The sequence below is a fragment of the Orycteropus afer genome, unplaced genomic scaffold (genome assembly GCF_000298275.1).
Source record: "Orycteropus afer afer isolate SDZICR_OR568_19922 unplaced genomic scaffold, OryAfe1.0 scaffold00009, whole genome shotgun sequence".
NCBI lineage: Eukaryota > Metazoa > Chordata > Mammalia > Tubulidentata > Orycteropodidae > Orycteropus > Orycteropus afer.
Window position 1 is genome coordinate 15,008,394 of NW_006921596.1, and position 20,168 is coordinate 15,028,561.

General features: G+C 37.4%; 1 protein-coding gene across 1 annotated transcript in view; it reads right to left on the minus strand.

The window, feature by feature from the left end:
• RPGRIP1L (RPGRIP1 like) overlaps nucleotides 1-20,168 on the minus strand; it is a 106,349-nt gene that overhangs the window by 45,158 nt on the left and 41,023 nt on the right. Inside the window, exons 10-15 of the mRNA XM_007947092.2 lie at nucleotides 13,300-13,406; nucleotides 13,052-13,102; nucleotides 12,157-12,336; nucleotides 8,333-8,450; nucleotides 6,688-7,140; nucleotides 1,767-1,918 (exon numbers count right to left, since the gene is read on the minus strand). Of these exons, the coding sequence (XP_007945283.1) occupies nucleotides 1,767-1,918; nucleotides 6,688-7,140; nucleotides 8,333-8,450; nucleotides 12,157-12,336; nucleotides 13,052-13,102; nucleotides 13,300-13,406 (1,061 nt within the window). The remainder of the gene's footprint in view (nucleotides 1-1,766; nucleotides 1,919-6,687; nucleotides 7,141-8,332; nucleotides 8,451-12,156; nucleotides 12,337-13,051; nucleotides 13,103-13,299; nucleotides 13,407-20,168) is intronic.

Below are 20,168 nucleotides of genomic sequence, written 5' to 3' on the forward strand. Positions count from 1 at the left end.
GACAAAGATGCTCGTGTTTTAGGATCTTGTTTAGTGTGGGAAAATTCCTTCTCTTCCACAAAGGAACGCCTCTTCCGCCGTACTTCTGAATGAGGAGTGAGCATCTGGGACTTCTGCCTCTAGTAAAGTTTGTTGGAAAAGGAAAAACTTTCCTTAGTGGAGACATCTGGTGGTGTGGAGAGGGGAAGACTGAGAAGAGAATTTTAATACGGCTTTCCCAGGGCCAGTTTGCACTCAGCTATAGAGGGCTGAGTAGCATGGTTTAAAAGGGACCCCCTCCTCTTCTCCCCTTAAATGTAACTACAGAAACTCAAATTCCACCAATAAATGACCATTCAGGCCAGAAACTAGGAGTCATTTAAACTACAGAACTAACTAAATAACCTGGTCTTTCTATTTTTAATACCCATATCCCAAAGTGTGTTCTGAAGAATACTAGCCCTAAAAGATTATCTCTTTCTTCAGTTCGGGAATCAGTGTTACATTTTCAAGGTCCTTTAACTGAAAGTTACAGACAAAAAAGTGACTTTTTTTTGTCTTTGCTATAAGGCTGTAGGGATACTTCATGAACTGTGAAGCAGAAATGAAGCCGGGTCTTAGTAAGGCAGTGGCTCTAGAAAAACAGGAGACTTTTCTGTCTGCCCTCCATTATTCTGAATGCTTGCTCCTGAGCCTGTCTCTCCAGACCCACTCTCTTTCCTTTGGCGGTTAACACGGCAGAAGATGGCTACCCCCAAACTCCCAGTTTTCCATGGCTCAGGCATCTGACTGGTTTTTCTTGATCCAAGAGGGGGCAAAATCTGATTGGCCCAACTAGGGTCAGATGGATATTCCTGAATGATTAGTTATAACTGGATGAGAAAGTTCCAAGAGAAAGAGGGTAAGATAATTAAGACTTAAGGAAACATTCCCAAATGTTTACTATATTCTGCCCGTCACTTCACTTACCTAATGTGCGTAGTTCATGCTTCCTTTTGAGATTTACCTACACGCGAGAAGTCCTAAGTTAAAACAAAGCTCATTTAACTTTGTTCAATTCTCTGTGTTCACTGGATCATGGAATTCTTTTGGAAATAATAATCATTTAAACTCCATGAAGCATAGTTTGGAAAATGCTGTCCTGAGGAGTTATATTTAAACTCCCAGTTCTCAGCAAGAGAATATTTTATTCATTTTGTATTCTACCTTCGATTTCAGAAAACTAACGTGAAGAAAGAGTTTGACAAAAGGACAATAACCAATAGTCCAATTGCTGTTTATTCCTTAGCAGCAGAAATTGTAACAAAAGTCATTTGATGTGTGTACTGCAATTAGAGTTTTAGGTGCATTGGGTAGCACAAAGGAGTTCCTTTGTAATGATGGAACAGTTCTGCATCTGATCATGGTGGTAGTTTCACAAATCTGTACATGTGATATAACTGCACAGAAATGCACACACACACACACACACAAACACACAAGTGTATGTAAAGATGGTGAAATCTGAATAAGGTTTGTAGTCTATAATATAGTACCAGACGAAGGTCAATTTCCTGGTTTTGATATTGAACTATAGTTATGTAACATGTTACAATTGAAAGAAAGTTACAGGAGACCTCTCTGAACTGTTTTGTGACTTCCTGTGAATCTATAATTGTTTCAAAAGTTAGAAAACAAAAAAACCATATGGTGGCTGTGAAAGAAAAGGATTTCAGTTTAAAGCATGATATATAAAGAAACATAAAGTTCCTATGTCACAAAAGGCTCTTAAAATCAAACAAGCTTACCCACTGCATTTTCTCTGGTCCCTTAAAATTTGATGTTACATATCCTAAAGCTTTTGCTCGTTCTCGATAAAGCCGAACTGCTTGATCCATGGGAACTCTTAATCGGAACCAGTATTCCACTGTGCCAAAATCTGGGATGTCTCCTTTAGTTCCTACAAATCAATACATAACCCACTGTTAAAATGGTCCCATAAATTAAAATATATATCAATAAAAATACATCAATAGTATTAAGCATTACAACTAAAATTTTATAGTGAGTAAAATAATGTATGACTTGCACAAATGATGTGTGATTGGCAAGTAACAGAGATGAAGAGAATAGTTATTTCTGCAAGTATTAGTTTCACTATATGTTAAATATTTTTTATATTAACTATATCAAACTACAGGAGCTCTAGTTGCATAGTGCCTAAGGCATTTGACTGCTAACCAGAAGGCTACTCCTCATAAGGAAGAGTACAGACTACTACTTCTGTAGTGACAATGCCTTGGAAACCCAAGAACGGGTGGCTATGATCAGATCTAACTTGATGGCAGTGAGTTTGGTTTTGGTTTTATATCAAAACTGTGTTTGAGATGTTGTTGTTATGTGCCGTCGAGTCGGTCCCGACTCATAGCGACCCCTCCTTGGGTTTCCGAGGCAGTATCACTACGGAAGTAGGATTGCCCAACCTTCCTTCCGAGGAGGTTAGCAGTCAAGTGCCTTAGGCACTATGCTACCAGAGCTCCTATGTTTGAGAGACTCCAATTTAAACTATCCAGCCTTTTGGAATATAAGGAAAAATCTAAACATTTTAACAAATACGCCACAAATTCTTTTGATGGTGCAGTACTTTTTACTGAGTTGTATTCAATGTAGTCTGACTGATACAATATGAAACCTCAAAATTGTAAGTATGATATTCCACATTCTAAGTCAACTTCCAACAAATCTTTGGCACGTTCTCACTTCTCTACTGTACTACAAGTAGAAGGAAAAATGCTACAGCCATGCCAAATATACGCTGTATGCAATATAACCTTGTGTGTTGTTTGGTCCCCGCCAAGGCTCAGTTCTTGGCACCTTCTCTTCTCACTCACTTTGTGATATTATCGAGGCCCAAGGCTTAAAATATATTCCATATGCCAATGACTTCCACTTGTATATTTCCATCCCTGACCTTCAGACTTGTATATCTAATTGCTTACCTCAGCGGCTAATCGAAAGGTTGGCAGTTTGAACCTACCAGCAACTCCGCAGGACAAAGACCTGGTGACCTCCTCCCGTAAAGATTAAAGCCAAGAAAACCCTAGAGGGCAGTTCTACTCTGTCACACGGGGATGCTATGAATTGGTATCTATCATCATCATCACTACCACCACCAACAACCACCTCACATCTCCACTGGATGTCTAGTAGGCAGGTCAATCTTAACTTGTCTAAACAGCATTCTTGATTTTCTTCCTCAGATTTGTTCCTTTCCCAGTCTTCCCTACCTCAATAAATGTTATCACCTAGTTGCTCAGGCCAGAGATTCTTGCCTCCTCTATCTCCCCTGTTATCCTACTTTTAATTGATAAGCAAATCTTGAAGGAAGAGTTAATAACATACATACTGAGTATCACCACTTCCTATGCCCTCTTTCATTACCATCTTCATCCAAGCCACCATCATCTTCCACAGATTAATCCAACAGGTTGATAAATGCTCCTCCTGTCTTCCTTCTTGCCCGGCCCCCCAGACTATTCTTTCCACAGCTCCCAGAGTGATTTTTCTAAAATTTATGTGCAATCATGTCACTTCTCTGCTCAAAATCCCTCACTAACTTTCACCATTCTGGGGGGAAAAAAAATCCAAACTCCTTACCATGACTTACAAGGCTCTGTGGTATGTACTGGTCCCTGTTTATTGCTTTGATATCTGCTCTAGCCACTGGCCTTTTTCTACTCCTCCAACATGTCAAGTTTGTTCCACCCTCAGGTCTTTTTTGGTTCCTCTGCATGAAACATTCTTCCACCAGATCATGGCATGGATCTTCATTTAGGTCTTTAACAATGTCACTTCTCAAGGTAGCCCTTATCTGCATTAGTAAACTCTCAGCTCTCTCTTTAGCCTCGTCTTGATTAATTTTTCGTACACACACACACACACACACACACATCAAACCAAAACTAAACTCACTGACATCGAGTTGATTCCGACTCATAGTGACCCTCTTTGGGTTTCCAAGGTAGTAAATCGTTATGGAAGTAGATTGCCCAGTCTTACTTCTGCAGAGTGGCTGGTGGATTTGAACCATTAACCTTCTGGTTAGGAGTCAAATGCCTTAGGCACTATGCCACCAGAGCTTTTATTGCCTGTCTTTCCCTCTAGAAGGTATGTTTCACAAAGGCAGGACTTCTGTCTGATTTATTTACCACTATATTTCCAGTGCCTAGTAGCAATGATAACATGACAACCTCTCAAAAAATATTTGGTAAGTATACTAAAATTAATGTTTAATCAAACAATGGTATCAATTTAGTAAATAAACAGTTGTAGTTATAAGTTTTTTTTTAAATAGTCATTATGACACCAAAGGAATGAACAAAAGAAAAAAATTAGATAAAATTTGATTTCATCAAAATAAAGCTGTGTGCATCAGTAGGTTTTGAAATCAAGAAATAAAAGAGACATCCTACAAATAGGAGAAAATATTGGGGAACCATATAACTGATATGAGTCTAATACTCAGTTATATAAAAAAATTTTTAACTCTACAACAAAAAGATAAACAATCTGATTAAAAAAATGTAAAGGCCTTGAATAGACATTTCTCCAAAGACAGACAAATGGACAATAAGCACATGTAAACTCACTCAGCACCCTCAGCCATTAAGAAAACACATATCAAAACCACAATGAGATACTGCTTCACCCCCCGTAGGACGGCTGTTATCAGAAAAACTGAAAATAAGGGTTGGCAAGGATGTGGAGAAACGGAAACCTTTTTCCACTGCTGGTGGTGGTTGTTGCTAGGTGCCCCCGAGTTGGCCTGAGTCATAGTAATCTCATGCACAACAGAATGGACTCTGCCTGCTCTGGTGTCATCTCACCACCTCTGCTACGTTTCAGCCTATTGCTGGAGCCACTGTGCCAATCCATTTCCTGGGGGATCTCTTTCTCTTTTCCTCTGACAACTGCTTTACCAAGCATGATGTCCTTCTGCAGCACTGGTCCCACCAGATAACATGTCCAAAGGACATGAGACAAAGTCTTACCACCTTCACTTCTAGGGAGAATTGTGGCTATACTTCTTCCAAGAGATACACCTTCTGTCAGTTCATGGTACAGTCAACATTCTTCGTCAACACTATAATTCAAATGTATCAATTCTTCTTTGGTCTTCCTTATTCATTGTCCAGCTCTTACATGCACATGAGGCCACTAAAAATGCCATGGCTTAGGTCAGGCGCATCTTAGCCCTCAAAGTGACATCTTTGATTTTTTAACACTTAAAAGAGATCTTTTGCAACACATTTGCCCAAAGCAATACCTTGTTTAATTTCTTGACTGCTGTTTCCATGGGCATTGATTGCGGATCTAAGGAAAATGAAATTCTCGAGAATTTCAATCTTTTCTACATTTATCCTGATGTTGCTTATTTGTTCAGGTGTGAGGATTTTTGTTATATGTTGAGGTGTAATCCACACTGAAGGCTGCAGGCTTTGATCTCCATCAGGAAGTGCTTCAAGTCCTTTTCACTTTCAGCAAGCAAGGTTGTGTCATCTGCATATCACAGGCTGTTGATGAATGTTCCTTCAAACCTGATGCCATGTTTGTCTTCATATAGTCTGGCTTCTTGGATTATTTGCTCAGCATACAGATTGAATAAATATGGCAAAAGGATACAAACCTGACACACACCTTTCTTAATTTTAAGCCATGCAGTATCCCTTGTTCTGTTCAAAAGACTGCTTATTGATCTATACACAGCTTCTGATTGAGTACAATTAAGTGTTCTGGAATTTGAAATATCGGTGGCATAGCTTCCAGCATCACAGCAACACACTAGCTACCACAATATGACAAACTGACAGATGAGTAGTGGTCCTATGCTGGTAGTATTGTAAAAGTGTACAGGTACTATGGAAAACAGTTTGGCAGTTTCTCAGAAACTTAAAGATGAAATTACTATCTGATGCAGCCATTCCATTCCTAGGTATATACCCAAATGACTCAAAAGGAGGGACTGAAGCAGATACTAGTACACCAATGTTTGCAGCATTATTCCCAACAGCCTAAAGGTAGAAACAGCCCAAGTGCCTATCAACGGATGGAATGGATAAACAAAATGTGACATAGCCATACAATGGAATATTACTCAGCCAGGAAAAGAGAAGACATTCTGATATATGTTACAACACAGATGAACCTTGAAAATATGCTAAGTGAAATAAGTCAGACATAAAGGACACATATTATATGATCCCACTTATATAAAATATCTAAATAGGCAATTGCATAGAGACAGAAATGGAAGTTTATTAGTGGTTACCAAGAACAGAGGGGAGGGAGGAAGGGATTGTTACTACTGAAGGGGTTCTAAGCTTCTCTATCAGGTGATGAAAAATTTTTGGAGATAAGAGAGTGGTGACAGTTGCACAAGACGGAGAATATAATTAACATTACTGAATTGTACACTTAGAAATAGTTAAAATGGCAAAATTTTTGTTATATATATGCTTTACCACAATAATAACAAATGCCACTGTACAGATGTAATCAATGACATTTAAGATAATCCAATGAACTGTGAGCCAAGTTAAATTATGGAATGTTGACCTCACCCTAAAGGTAGTTTTAATTCCTAAGAGAAGATACTAATGTAGAACATCACCATAATATATAAATCAAATTAATAATTCAAAGATCAAAATCTTATAAGATTTTACTTACCAACCAAATTTGCTGTGCAAAATATTCGACCGCTTTTTTCTAGAATTTCATGGAATCTTAGTTGACATGCTGCAATTGTTTCATAGTCTGTGCTGTAAGCCTGGTGGACCTCAAGAGTGATAGTATTCTTCTGAATATACTGCAGAAATAGATCATTAATGTGGACGAGATACTGAGAAGTGAAGTTATACTCTGGGTGAAGTCCCTGTACTAAGGGAGTTGTCTGTAATTCAAAATCATAGAAAGCATAGGTACAGAAAGTGACAGGCTCTTTATCTCCAGATGCCTGGAAAGCTTCACAAGAAAAGATTGCTTTGCTGATATGGATTTCAAATAGATTTTCTCCTCGTTCTAAGTGGATAGTTTCATCAAATTCATCAACAGAGTCATCTGGCGTGATTTCTGGTTTAAATTTGTACTGCTTGGTGCCATACGCAATATCCTTTAATTGGGCTACAAGAGAAGACACACAGTTAACGATTTTTAAATATTGACATAAGCAGATACAAACTGGCTTCTGAAGTGGCAGGGAATCTGCAAGGGTGCTTTTCGTGAATAGTCTCAGCCTTAGTTTCTATGACTATACACTACTTTTTTGTACATAATACTGTACTATACAGAAATTTATCATTTATCTTGACATCACTTATTTAATAGCTTAAGTTTTCCTAAATTAAGAAAATAAAAAAGGCTTCTGAACGAAGCTGAAGTAAATTATTTGCATATTTACCTACTCCTCGGCCTTTTCTTGCAGTAACCAAACTGACTGCTGTTGAATCGATTCTGACTCACAGTAACCCTATAGCACAGAGCAGAACTATCCTATAGGGATTCCAAGGCTGTCAATCTTAATAACAGCAGACTGACACATCTTTTTCCTATGGAGCAGCTGGTGTTTTGAACCACCTCTCAGTTAGTAGCCAAGTGCTTAACCACTTTGTCATTAGGGCTCCCTTTTCTTGCCCTAAAGTAAGGCTAAATAAGAACTGTGTTTACCTGTTCCAACTTACCTACAAATATGACTGAAAGACCAACTTAGAAACAAATCTCATTTGTAATCTGGTGACCGCCTGAATCTTCAGGCATTCTCTCATTCTTTAGGGGTAGAACCTAGGGTGCTACGTTGTAAATAAGTTCCCCAGGTGATTTTCCTGCTTGCTAAGGTCTGAAAATCAGTAGAGGAATGGCTAGGGGTAAAGAGAGCCAGCTTCCTGGGACTGGTGTGTTCAGTTAGATTTCAAAGCAGAGAGGAATATATGTTGGTAGTCAGGGGAGCGAGGTTCAGCTGGAGCAAACAGCATGAACAAAGGCATGGTAGTAGGACCAAGCAAGGTAATCCTGACAAAGAGTAACAGATTGGTTTGGCCAAGACGCGTAAGTTGCTTAGAAGAGAAATTAGCAATGAGGTGGTACATCGGGTCTGTGGTACTTTATGAAGTAATCTGAATTAAAAAAGCAGCAGGCAATTACTGAAAACTCTTCAGTAGAAAAAAGTAGCCTTCATGGCAGATTATTATTATAACTATGAATTGGGGAAAAAAAATACAGCAAAAAGAAATTATGAGTGGAAATTTGGATGATATTTTCAGCTGTTATAAAATTCATTTCTTTGGTTACTGTGGACAAAGCATTGAGTGTTTTGTACCTTCTAGTTTCTGGATGCGTGCTGCCCTGATATCAAGAAGATGAACATACTGTTCCACTTTGAGTTCATAATCTTGCTGTAAATTTTCCATCTTCTGGGTTACTGCTTCAACTTCCATCTAAAAAATAAGAGATAAAATGTTTCAATACTTATGATTTATTCCATTTTCATTTTTCAAACCTAATATGATTCAGGCATTTTGGAGAGCCTGGGGATACCAGTTGTTGTAAACTATGGTTTCTTGACCTCAAATAGCTTACAGTTTAGAAAATTATGCTTGGCGGTGTTCATAAATCAAGTAAAATGAAAAAGAACAACAACAGAAACTCTAGATTTTTTTTTTTTTTTAATGAAGGTGATTTTCCTTTTCATTAAAGGTTAATATAATGTGTGGTTGTGGCAGGACTTTAGGGTAACTACAACCCATTTGCAATGTGGTAATACTAGTAAAGGTGAGTTTCTTGTCTCTCTGAGTTATCTAAAATCAGAAACTGAAAACAAAACATTTGTTTTTAAACTAGTTACTCTAAGCACCTAGTTACAAATCTGAGTCCCAGGAATACGGTAACAGATATAGGCTACAGTAGACTGTACACCACTTGTCTGTCAGTTTGTCATACTGTGGTAGCTTGCATGTTACAATGATGCTGGAAGCTATGGCATTGGTATTTCACACACCATCAGGGTCACCTATGGTGGACAGATTTCAGAGGACCATCCAGACTAAGACTAGGAAGAAGGACATGGCTATCTACTTCTGAAAAAACTAGCCAACAACAATCCTATGAGTAGCACTGAAGCAGTCTGCCATAGTGCCGGGAGATGAGCCCTCAGCTGGAGGCACTCAGAATACGACTGCCTCCTCAAAGCAGAGTCAGTCTAACGATGTGGATGGAGTAAAGCTTTTGGGACCTTCGTTTGTTAATGTGGCAAGACTCGAAATGAGAAGAAACAGCTGCAAACAGCCATTTATAATCAGAACACGGAATGTAAGAAGCACAATTCTAGAAAACTAGAAGATATAAAAAGTAAAATACACTGCATAAAGATCAATATCCTAGGCATTAGTGAACTGAAATGAACTGGTATTGGCCATTTTGAATCAGACAATCATATGGTCTACAATGGCAGGAATGATAAATTGAAGAGGAATGGCATCATATTCATGGTCAAAAAGAACATTTAAAGATCCATCCCTGAAGCACAATGCTGTCAATGATGGGATAATATCCACAGGCATAATACAAGGAAGCCCAGTTAATATGACTACTCTTCAAATTTATGCACCAACCACTATATCCAAAGATGGAAGAAATTAAGATTTTTTCATGAACTTCTGCAGTCTGAAATTGATCAAACATGTTATCAAGATGTTTTGATAGTTACTGGCGATTGGAATGGCAAGTTGGAAACAAAGAAGAAGCATCATTATTTGGAAAACATGGCCTTGGTGATAGAAATGATGCTGTATGATTGCATGATTGAATTTTGCAAGACCAATGACTTATTAATTGCAAATACCTTTTTTCAACAACATAAATGGCAACTATATGCATGTGCCACACAGGAATCAAACTGACTACATCTGTGGGAAGAGGTGATGGAGAAGCTCAATATCATCAGTCAGAACAAGGCCAGGGGCTGACTGTGGGACAGACTGTCAACTGTTCCGAGGCAAGTTTAAGTTGAAGCTGAAAAATTAAAACAAGCCCACGAGAGCTAAAATATGACTTGAATTTATCTCACCTGAATTTAGAGACTATCTCAAGAATAAATTTGATGCACTGAACACCAAGGACCGAAGACCAGATGAGTTGTGTGATGACATCAAGAACATTATACATGAAGAAAGCAAAAGGTCATTAAAGACAGGGAAGAGAGAAAATACCAAAATGGATGTCAGAAGAGACTCTGATATTTGCTCTTGTACAGAGAGTAACTAAATAATAAAGTAAAAGAGCTGAACAGAAGATTTCAAAGGGCCGCTTGAGAAGACAAAGTAAAGTATTATAACGAAATATGCAAAGACCTGGAATTAGAAAATCAAAAGGGAAGAACATGCTTGGCATTTCTCAAGCCGAAAGAACTGAAGAAAATATTCAAGCATTGAGTTACAATACTGAAGTATTCTATGGGCAAAATATTGAACAATACAGGAAGCATCAAAAGAAGATGGCAGGAATACACAGAATCACTGTACCAAAAACAATTTTTTTGATGTTCAATTACTTTAGGAGGTAAAATATGATCAAGATCTTATGGTACTGAAGGAAGAAGTCCATGCAGCACTGAAGAAGGCTTCAGTAACTGATGGAACATCAATTGAGATGCTTCAACAAATGGATGCAATGCTGGAAGCAATTACTCATTCATTTTGCAAGAAATCTGAAAGACAGCTACCTGGCCAACCGACTGCAGGAGATCCATATTTGTGCCCATTCCAGAAAGGTGATCCAAAAGACGGTAGAAATTATTTTAAAAAATCATTAATATCACACACAAGTGAAATTTTGCTGAAGATAATTAAAAAATGGTTGCAGCAGTACATCAATAGGGAACTGCCAGAAATTCAAGCCAGATTCAGAAGAGGACATGGAACAAAGGATAACATTGCTGATGTCAGAGGAATCTTGGCTGGAAGCAAAGAATACCAGAAAGATGTTTATCTGTGTTTTATTAACTATGCAAAGGCATTCAATTGTGTGGATCATAACAAATTATGGTTAACATTGTGAAGAATGGGAATGCTAGAACACTTAATTGTACTCATGCAGAACCTGTACATAGACAAAGAGGCAGTTGTTTGAATGGAACAAGGGGATAACAGAAGGCTTAAAATCAGGAAAGGTGTGCATCAGGGGTGTATATTTTCACCATACTTATTTAATCTGTATGCTTAGCAAATAATCCAAGAAGTTGGACTATATGAAGAAGAAAGCAGCATCAGGATTAGGGGAAGACACATTAACAACCTATGATATGCAGATGACACAATGTTGCTTGCTGAAAGCAGGCAGGACTTGAAGACTTTACTGAGGAAGCTCAAAAAGTTCAGCTTTCAACATGGATTACACCTCAACACAAAGAAAACAAAAATCCTCACAAGTGGACCAATAAAGCAACATCATGATAAATGGAGAAAAGATTTTATTTTACCTGGATCCACTATCAATGGGCATTTCCATGGAAACAGCAGTCAAGAAATTAAATGATGTATTGCATTGGGAAAATCTGTTGTAAATGACATTTTTAAAGTGTTAGTAGGCAAAAACATCACTTTGAGGACCAAAGAGCACTTGACTCATGCCATGGTATTGCCACATATGCAGACGAAAACTGTACAATGAATAAGGAAGACTGAATAAGAATTGATGCATTTGAATTATAGTGTTGGCTAAGAACATTGACTATACTATGGACCGCCAGAAGAACGAACAAATCTGTCTTGGAAAAAGTTGCTGGAATGCTCTTTAGGAGTGGAAATGGTCAGACTTCATCTCTCATACTTTTGTCATGTTATCAGGAAGGCCCAGTCCCTGGAGAAGGATAGCATGCAAAAAGGGAAGACCCTCAACAAGATGGACTGACACACTGGCTGTAATTTTGGGCTCAAGCATGGCAATAATTCTGAGGACAACCATTCTGAGGATGGCTCAGGACTGGGCAGTGTTTCATTCTGTTGTACACAGGGGCATTATGAGACTCAATGGCACCTAACAACAAAAATAACAACATAATAGATGGTAATACATGATACTTCTCAGAAAAGTAAACCATCAGGAGATTATAAGAAACATACCCTCCTGATTTAGTAATTACATTACCTGATAATCCTTATTAATTTTGTGTTGCATAATTAGCATGTTTCTTGTCTTTTCAAGTTCTTGTACTGTTTCTGCATGAGTTGCTTGCAGCTCTCTCATAGAACGTTCTAGATCTTTATTAGTTTTATTATCTACTTTCTCTAAAAATGAAAGATCTCCATTTTTCTGCTCTTTTTGAGCCTAAAACAAAAAATATATTTTGTTATTGAAACAATTACTTTTAAAATGCATTCACATGAATTAACATAGATACAGCAAGGAAAAATCATTTACTGAAAACAGATACATTCAATTTTTCCATCAAGAATAAAGCAGTCCTGATATAACAAATATATTTGGGTAGATACTTGGAATAATTTCAGAACATGCAAAAAGAATTTACATTTATTTCAATTTCTTCATTTGATTAAAATCTACACTGCAATGATCTGAAAGGAAAAGTTTTTTTGTGTGTATCTTTTTATTAATAATACACTACTCTGGAACTGGAAGGTATCTTCTTGTTACATTTATAATTCACTATTTTACTTAAGATAAGGGGTGCACTAAGGAAGGTTTCACAGGATATAAATGGTTGATTAGTTTTATAGAGAGGCATATAAAACTAAAATGTTTATTACGGTTAGAGAAAGTGCTCCACATGAGAGTTTTGAGGTCCAATTTAATGTAATTTTGATGTCCTTATGAAATATGTATATGCCAGATGTCACCTGACCACTTTCCTGAGTCTTAGCAGAGTTGAAAGCGACATACATGTGTATAAGCAAATGATGCACTAAGTTTCAGAACAAATCATGAACAAATCATACACGCTCCAAGCATATAAGATAACAGTCCTCATTACACTAGAAGTTACATGCAGACATGAAATTCTTGGTGAAGTTCAGAAAGTTACCTTTATAAGCAATAGAGCTTCACTTAATTCATCAACATTAATATCACTCTCCTGAAACAGAGTAAGTAAAAGCTCACAATTAGATATGAATGGAAAGTACACGAGACATTCCAACTATTCAGCACATAAGCCGCTGCCTGATAGTATAAAGTAACGAACTAAGTAATATATTTGATTTCTTTTGCTTTGTAGTACACTGTTTTCTAAAATATTTAGATACAAATTATATGCTAAATAAGGTTATTTACCTTGTTGAAAAACTTCACACGGTTTTTAAGTTCATCCAATTGTTGCTTTTGTTCCAGATACTGTAACTGTAGTTCTCTATTTTCTTGAATGAGTTTTTCATTTTGATCTTAAACACAAAGTCAATGCATTGAAAGGTAAGTGAGAATTCGGCGTAAGGACACAGTTTAAATTAATTCAATTTCTGCTACACACCAAGCGTGATCTAGTGTTCTGGTCAGAGAGGAAACTGAGCACCTAGACAAGCAGCAGGGGAATGAGAAACAAACGAGCACCATCATGTGTCCGCCATATGACTCACTTGCTTATCAAAAACCCAAGACCTAAATTCACAGTATTAATACAAGGGAACTGTGGCCTCTGGGACTTCAAAGGAACATTCTATTTAAAATATTTAAGAAAATATTTCTAAATCTATGACTTTTACTTACTCATTAAGGGTCCTGAAAGGCATGCAAAGAAAAAATTTGTCTTTTAGTTTTCTAATTGGTTTCCTTGAATTTTATTTTCCCAATTCAGCATGAAGTCTTTGTATTAAAACAAGATCATTTTTTCTGCTAATTAAATTCTGATTCCATAATTTCAATCAACCACACTTTTAACCAATTAACACTTTTAACAAATCTGTTACGACACACAGAAAGAAAGGGATTCTGGACCAATACCTGGTAGTAATAAAAAATATGTAATATATACTACTGCTGCTACTACTAATTCATGTGTATTCTTTATTCACTGAGTTCATGCTATTACTTGGCAGGACATGGACTTAGAGCCATGTTAAGCAATGAAGATGGGCTACATAGGCCTAGGCACTCATTCACTCGCCATGACCAACTAACGAGAGTGTAGGATATGAAAGACAGTAATTCCAAAAAGAGACGAGTTTTGAGCCTTAGCGGTGCAGTCGTTAAAATGCTCGGCTGCTAATCAAAAGGTTGGTGGTTTGAACCCACCAGTCGCTCCACGAGAGAAAGATGTGGCAGTCTGCTTCCATAAAGATTTACAGCCTTGGAAACCCTGTGGGGCATTCTACTCAGTTTTACATGGTTGGTATGAGTCAGAACTGACTTGATGGGTTTGGTTTGGTTTTGGTTATCAAACATGTTTAACTTATTAAAAAAAAAAAAAAAGCACAACAGCTAACAAATCTACTAAGTGTTCTCTTTACTAGAGGTCGTTGTGGTGGTCAAGTATACTCCTTTGCTGGCTCCCTGTGGACCAACTCTAAACCGTATCACCCAACGCGTCTCCCCTAATTTCACTCTATGCTCCAAGATTTATGTTTGTCATTAAGTCTTCAATCCAAGTTGTACATTTTGGTTCCTTTTCTTAAAAAACTAAAATAAATCAACACATTTGCCAAGAATTCTTTTACATAAATACATTTGCACACTGACTACATTTTATACAAAAATATGTTTCTGACTTTTACAATGCTTTGTGTTCCCAAGCTATAAATATTACATATAAGTAAAAATGTTAAAATTACAGTTAATAAAATAATGGATTAAATTTGGATGTTTTTAATGTCACATATTTCCTGGAAAACTAAAAAGTAAAATAATTTGTGATCCTAGGCTCTACAGAGACATTTTAATATTAAATATATGAACATTTTTATCTTACTGATGAAAGGTTGAAAGTTACCCTAGAGTATAAATTGCTAATGTTTAGTGAATCAAATGAAAGAATTTCCAAATGTGAATAATACTCGAGAATTTTGAAGGTAAAGGTCAAACATTTGTCTTTAAACTAAAAGTTATAACTATTACTAAATATAAACTCTTATCAGATAATCTTTTTCTGGTTAGGGAGCAGAACAGGAGAGTGGGGTGCTTTATTTTAGTTGATTAGGTTTAAACATCTAGATAGCATGATTAGGTAACAAAAAGGTCAATGTAGTTGGAAACATGAAAAACAACGTTCTCTATATTTATTTATGTAAAACCAAAGATAATATCTATTTACTCTCTGTCCAGTAAGACTTTTCAGGAGTTCTGAGGGTGAGCTGAAGGAGCTCTGGTGGCACAGTGGTTAAAGCATTCAGCTGCAAACCAAAAGGTGACCAATTTGAACCCACTAGCTGCTCTGCAGGAGAGAGATGAGGCAGTCAGCTTCTGTAAAGATTTATAGTTTTGGAAACCCCATGGGGCAGTCCTACAGAGTCACTATCAGTTGGAATTGACACAATGGCAGTGGGTTTCTAAGGGTGAGCTGAAGAGCCCTGGTGTGCCGTGGTTAAGGGCTGGAGGTTTGAACTTGTGGGAGAAAGATGTGGCAGTCAGCTTCCCTAAAGATCAGAGCTTAGAAACCCTATGGGACTGTTCTTCTCAGTCCTATAAGAATCAGAACAGACTGGACAGCAAGGAGGTTTTGGTAAGGGTGAGCTAAAGTGTAAAGAACATGACTGCTTCTTCCTCATCCAGACAAACAGTAGTTTGATTATTATATGTATGATCGATGTTCTGGTTACCTAGTGCCACTCTGATGAGAATATATCACAAATGGGATGGCCTTAACAAACAGGAGTTTATTCTCTTACAGTTTGGAGGTTTTAAGTCCAAGTTCAAAGCGAAAGCTCCTCAACCTTGGGCATCAGCTCTGCCTCTTGCTACTGGCCCACTGAAGCTAGAGGCATCTCTTCACTCAGGCAGGTACTGGCTGCTGAGGCTGCCAAGTCCAAGGTCGACAAATAAAATAGCACAGTTCCGATGTTACCAAATCACATGGCAGGCCGTTAATTCAAGTCTATCGTTAAGTCCCAAGGTTGGCAGAGCATGGCAGGCTGCTGAACAACAACATGACTACATGCAAGGTCCAAGCATGCCACAAGCTAGAAACTATTCCCAATGCTGCTGCTTATATACGGGAAGCAGACCACATACCCAAAGGCAGCTACTTAGCTGTTCACAATAGATTCCACCATGGAGTTGATTATTAGTCTCATCATAGGGAATACTACATCCAGCTGCCCAGCCACTCAATCAGGCCCAGCCAAGTTGATACAAAAACATAACCACCACCATCAAATATTTCTATCCTTTCAGATTTTCAGAGCAGGGCTCCTAAGAGTAATATGCTAATAGTATAAACTTATTCAAATATTTCCATCTTTTATTGATTTGTTTCAATAGCAATGTCTCTGTTTGACTGATATTTTAAAAAACCAGGGTGTTTACTAGAGGGAAAATAACTAAGACATTCCCAAACACAAGTAAAATTTCTCTCTGCCGAATTTGATGTAGAATTATCCACTATATTTTTTTCTTTCTCAAACTGTTTAGCAGGGATATAACTCTTGGGTCTTGCTTGAACTATACTGACACACTATAGTTCAAAGAGGAAATAGACTTGCTGAATAATAATACAAAATATCAAAGCACCCTGTACAAGATGAAAAATAACCTTCTTACCTTATAATTTTACAAAAAGTAGGTTAAGCTAAACAGCATTTTATTCAAATGAGATAACATTTCACTCTTTCAAAATTATGTTCTTCCAGCACACCATTAATAAGGAGAGTGCAGAGAACAATTCAACTAAACAATTTTCAGAGCGCCTTTGTGCTAATATCTTCAGCTGTGATCAATATAACCATATGCATTATGCTGAATTATGCATTTCAGCTAAAGATAGAAAGGAACTTTCAAAAGCAGGCCCTTAAACACATGCAGTTAATTTAAGCATTAACCAAATGCAAACTGCATTTACATATCCTTCCCCCCACGTATTCACACAATCTGAAACTAATTTGTACCTTGAATAAAGAGGTGAGTATTCTCTAAAAATAATTTGCCAGTTAGATGAATGACTACCAGAGGCCGAGGAAACATCTTCTGGCAAAGAACTCGTGATACGTGAAAAGGTAAATGCATGAAGGCCATCAAAGTGACATTAAACAAGTTTAAAATTGGCAATACAAAACGGAACTTTCTAAATAGAAGATTTCCTGGGATAGACAATTTCAATCTTTTTTGTTTCGCATTTCCATGGGGAAAAAAAAGTTACAGGCTGTAATATTTTTCCTATAACTTATTATAATATTTTCACAAATAAATAAAAACATAAATCCATAGACTGGTAAATTTCAGGTTATTCAAACAAAATTAAGTTTGTAAAATAAAAGCTGCACTAAATACAGTTTTAGTGCTAGCGATTTTTCTCAGGAAAATAAGTAGATAAATGTGTAAATATTTGTACATAAGGATTTATTTATGGTACTTAAAAAAACTAAAGCTACTTAAATAATCATACATATTGTTGTTGTTATGTGCCGTTGAGTGGGACCCGACTCATAGCGACCCCTCCTTGGGTTACCGCGGCGGTATCACTATGGAAGTAGATTGCCCCACCTTCCTTCCGAGGAGTGGCTCATGGGTTTGAACCACCAACCTTCTGGTTAGCAGTCAAGTGCCTTAGGTACTATGCTACCAGAGCTCCCAATCATACATAGAAGATTGTTAAATATTCTATGGTCCATCTCTACACTTGAAAAGCATAAGAGACATTAGAAATGATGATGCTGTACACTGATATTTATACTCAAGGAATGATTTCACAATATAGTAAATACAAAAACACACATGCAATGATACATATATATATATATAGAAAAAACAGCAAACTATTCACAGTGATTATCTTACAGCTTGTGGGACTGAGAGATTTTTAAGAATTTTTTATTGTTTATTGGACTTTATTTTTACAGCATGTATGAATTATTTTTATTATCTAGAACATTCAACAAATACATTTGCATTCTATATCAGAACAAAACCAGCAAAATATGAGGAAAGGACTAATTGAATTAAACAGCTTAGCAATTATATTACTTAGTAAGAACCCTCAGAATTAATTCAACAATAATAAATGTTGTTGTTGTTGTTATGTGCCGTCGAGTCGGCCCCGACTCATAGTGACCCCTCCTTGGGTTTCCGAGGCAGTATCACTACGGAAGTAGGATTGCCCAACAATAATAAATAGGTCAAAAAAAGAGGAAAGACACATTGAGATACTTTCTCCTTAAAAAGTTTCTTTCCAGAGACCAATTCAGAATGTAAAAGATGAGTTTTGGAATTACATGATGATACAAGTAGTTTCTTGATATCCAGGGTAACAGAGAAAGTGCAGAAATAATGAAGTGTTATTTCGTTTCCCTTTTCTAAGAATGAGCAATCTAGATCTATTTTTGGAAAAGAGGGAGGGAATATAGAGCACGTCTACTTTCATCTCTGAACAAGAAGTTTTGAGCAACTATTAAGAGAAAGAATTCTGTTAAGTATCTAATAATACACATTAAAATCAATAACTGCACTTTTGACATCAAAATTTTTAAATGCCCACTAGATCCAAAATGATGTCAACATTTTATTCAACTCAAAACCTTCTACTGAAAGATGCATAAACAATCCATCATCAGATTTAATCACTTGGTGAATAAATATTGCACTACTATATTTCACGGAAATTAAGATTCCATCAATGATAGGATGCATTCCAATTTCAGATCTGTCAAAATGTGGAAAAAAAATTGCAGACTGCAATTTTGAAATGCAGTCACTACTAATATGCATCCCAGTTTCAGAGATGGCAGAATGTGAAAAGAAGTGTTCCCTATAGTCAGTGAAATATGGCATTTGTGATCTACATCAATACATAAAAGTATTAACTAGATAGGTATTATTTTTTCACTGAGTCTGCATTAAACTTTCAAATCTTCTCATGAAACTGAATTGCAAATGCTCAAAAAGAGAAACTTGAGTAGCACAGAACTTCTCTAGCGGATGAAGAAATAGATCTACACTTGAAGCAAATAATTCATGCCCCCTGTTGTGCATTTGTGTGTGCATGTATGTGTATGCGATAGTAACTCTGACATCTACTTCGTTATTGTTGTTATGTGCCGTCGAGTTGGACCCGACTCATAGCAACCCCTCCTTGGGTTTCCAAGGGAGTATCACTATGGAAGGAGGATTGCCCAACCTTCCTTCCGAGGAGTGGCTGGTGGGTTTGAACCGCCAGCCTTCTGGTTAGCAGTCAAGTGCCTCAGGCACTATGCTACCAGAGCTCCTCAAGCTATCATTGTTGTTGTTGTTGTTGTTATGTGCCGTCGAGTCAAACCTGACTCATAGCGACCCCTCCTTGGGTTTCCGAGGCAGTATCACTACGGAAGTAGGATTGCCCAACCTTCCTTCCGAGGAGTGGCTGGTGGGTTTGAACCGCCAGCCGTCTGGTTACCAGGCAAGTGTCTTAGCCACTATGATTAGTCACTTCTATTTTAGGGAATAAAGATCTCAAGGTCTGGGTTTGATGAAGGTGGGGGATGGGGAGGAGTAGAGTTACAGAGAGTAAAGCCAAGAGTGAGAAAGATACTAGAAGGGGCACTGCAGGGATTAAAGTGACGAACTTGCCTGTGTGGGCGACCACGAGGAATGGTTTTTAGCTATACATTATTCTACTTCTATGAGACAGGAGAGATCTGTGATTCATGCATGACATACTTCTTAATGACTACTATTTTAGCAAGGATATCTCCCCCCTTTTTTTTATTTGGGTGGAAGTTTACAGAGCAAATTCACTTTCCATACAGCAGTTCACACATACGTTGTCTCATGACATTGACTACAATTTACCTCAATGCAACAGCTCCCCTCCCACTTCCTCTTGACAGTTACCTCTTCCCTGTGTCCATCCCTCCATGCACTCCTGCCCCCTGAGCTTTCTCCCTATGCATAAACAGCCCTTCTTTTTCCCATGTTTGTTCCCTCCAAGAAGTGTATCTACCTCAGATACATGTTCAACTCATATGCCTGTTTTTTGTTTGGCTGGAAGCCACAGGTGTGGGTTCAACTCCAGACCTGAAGGGCAG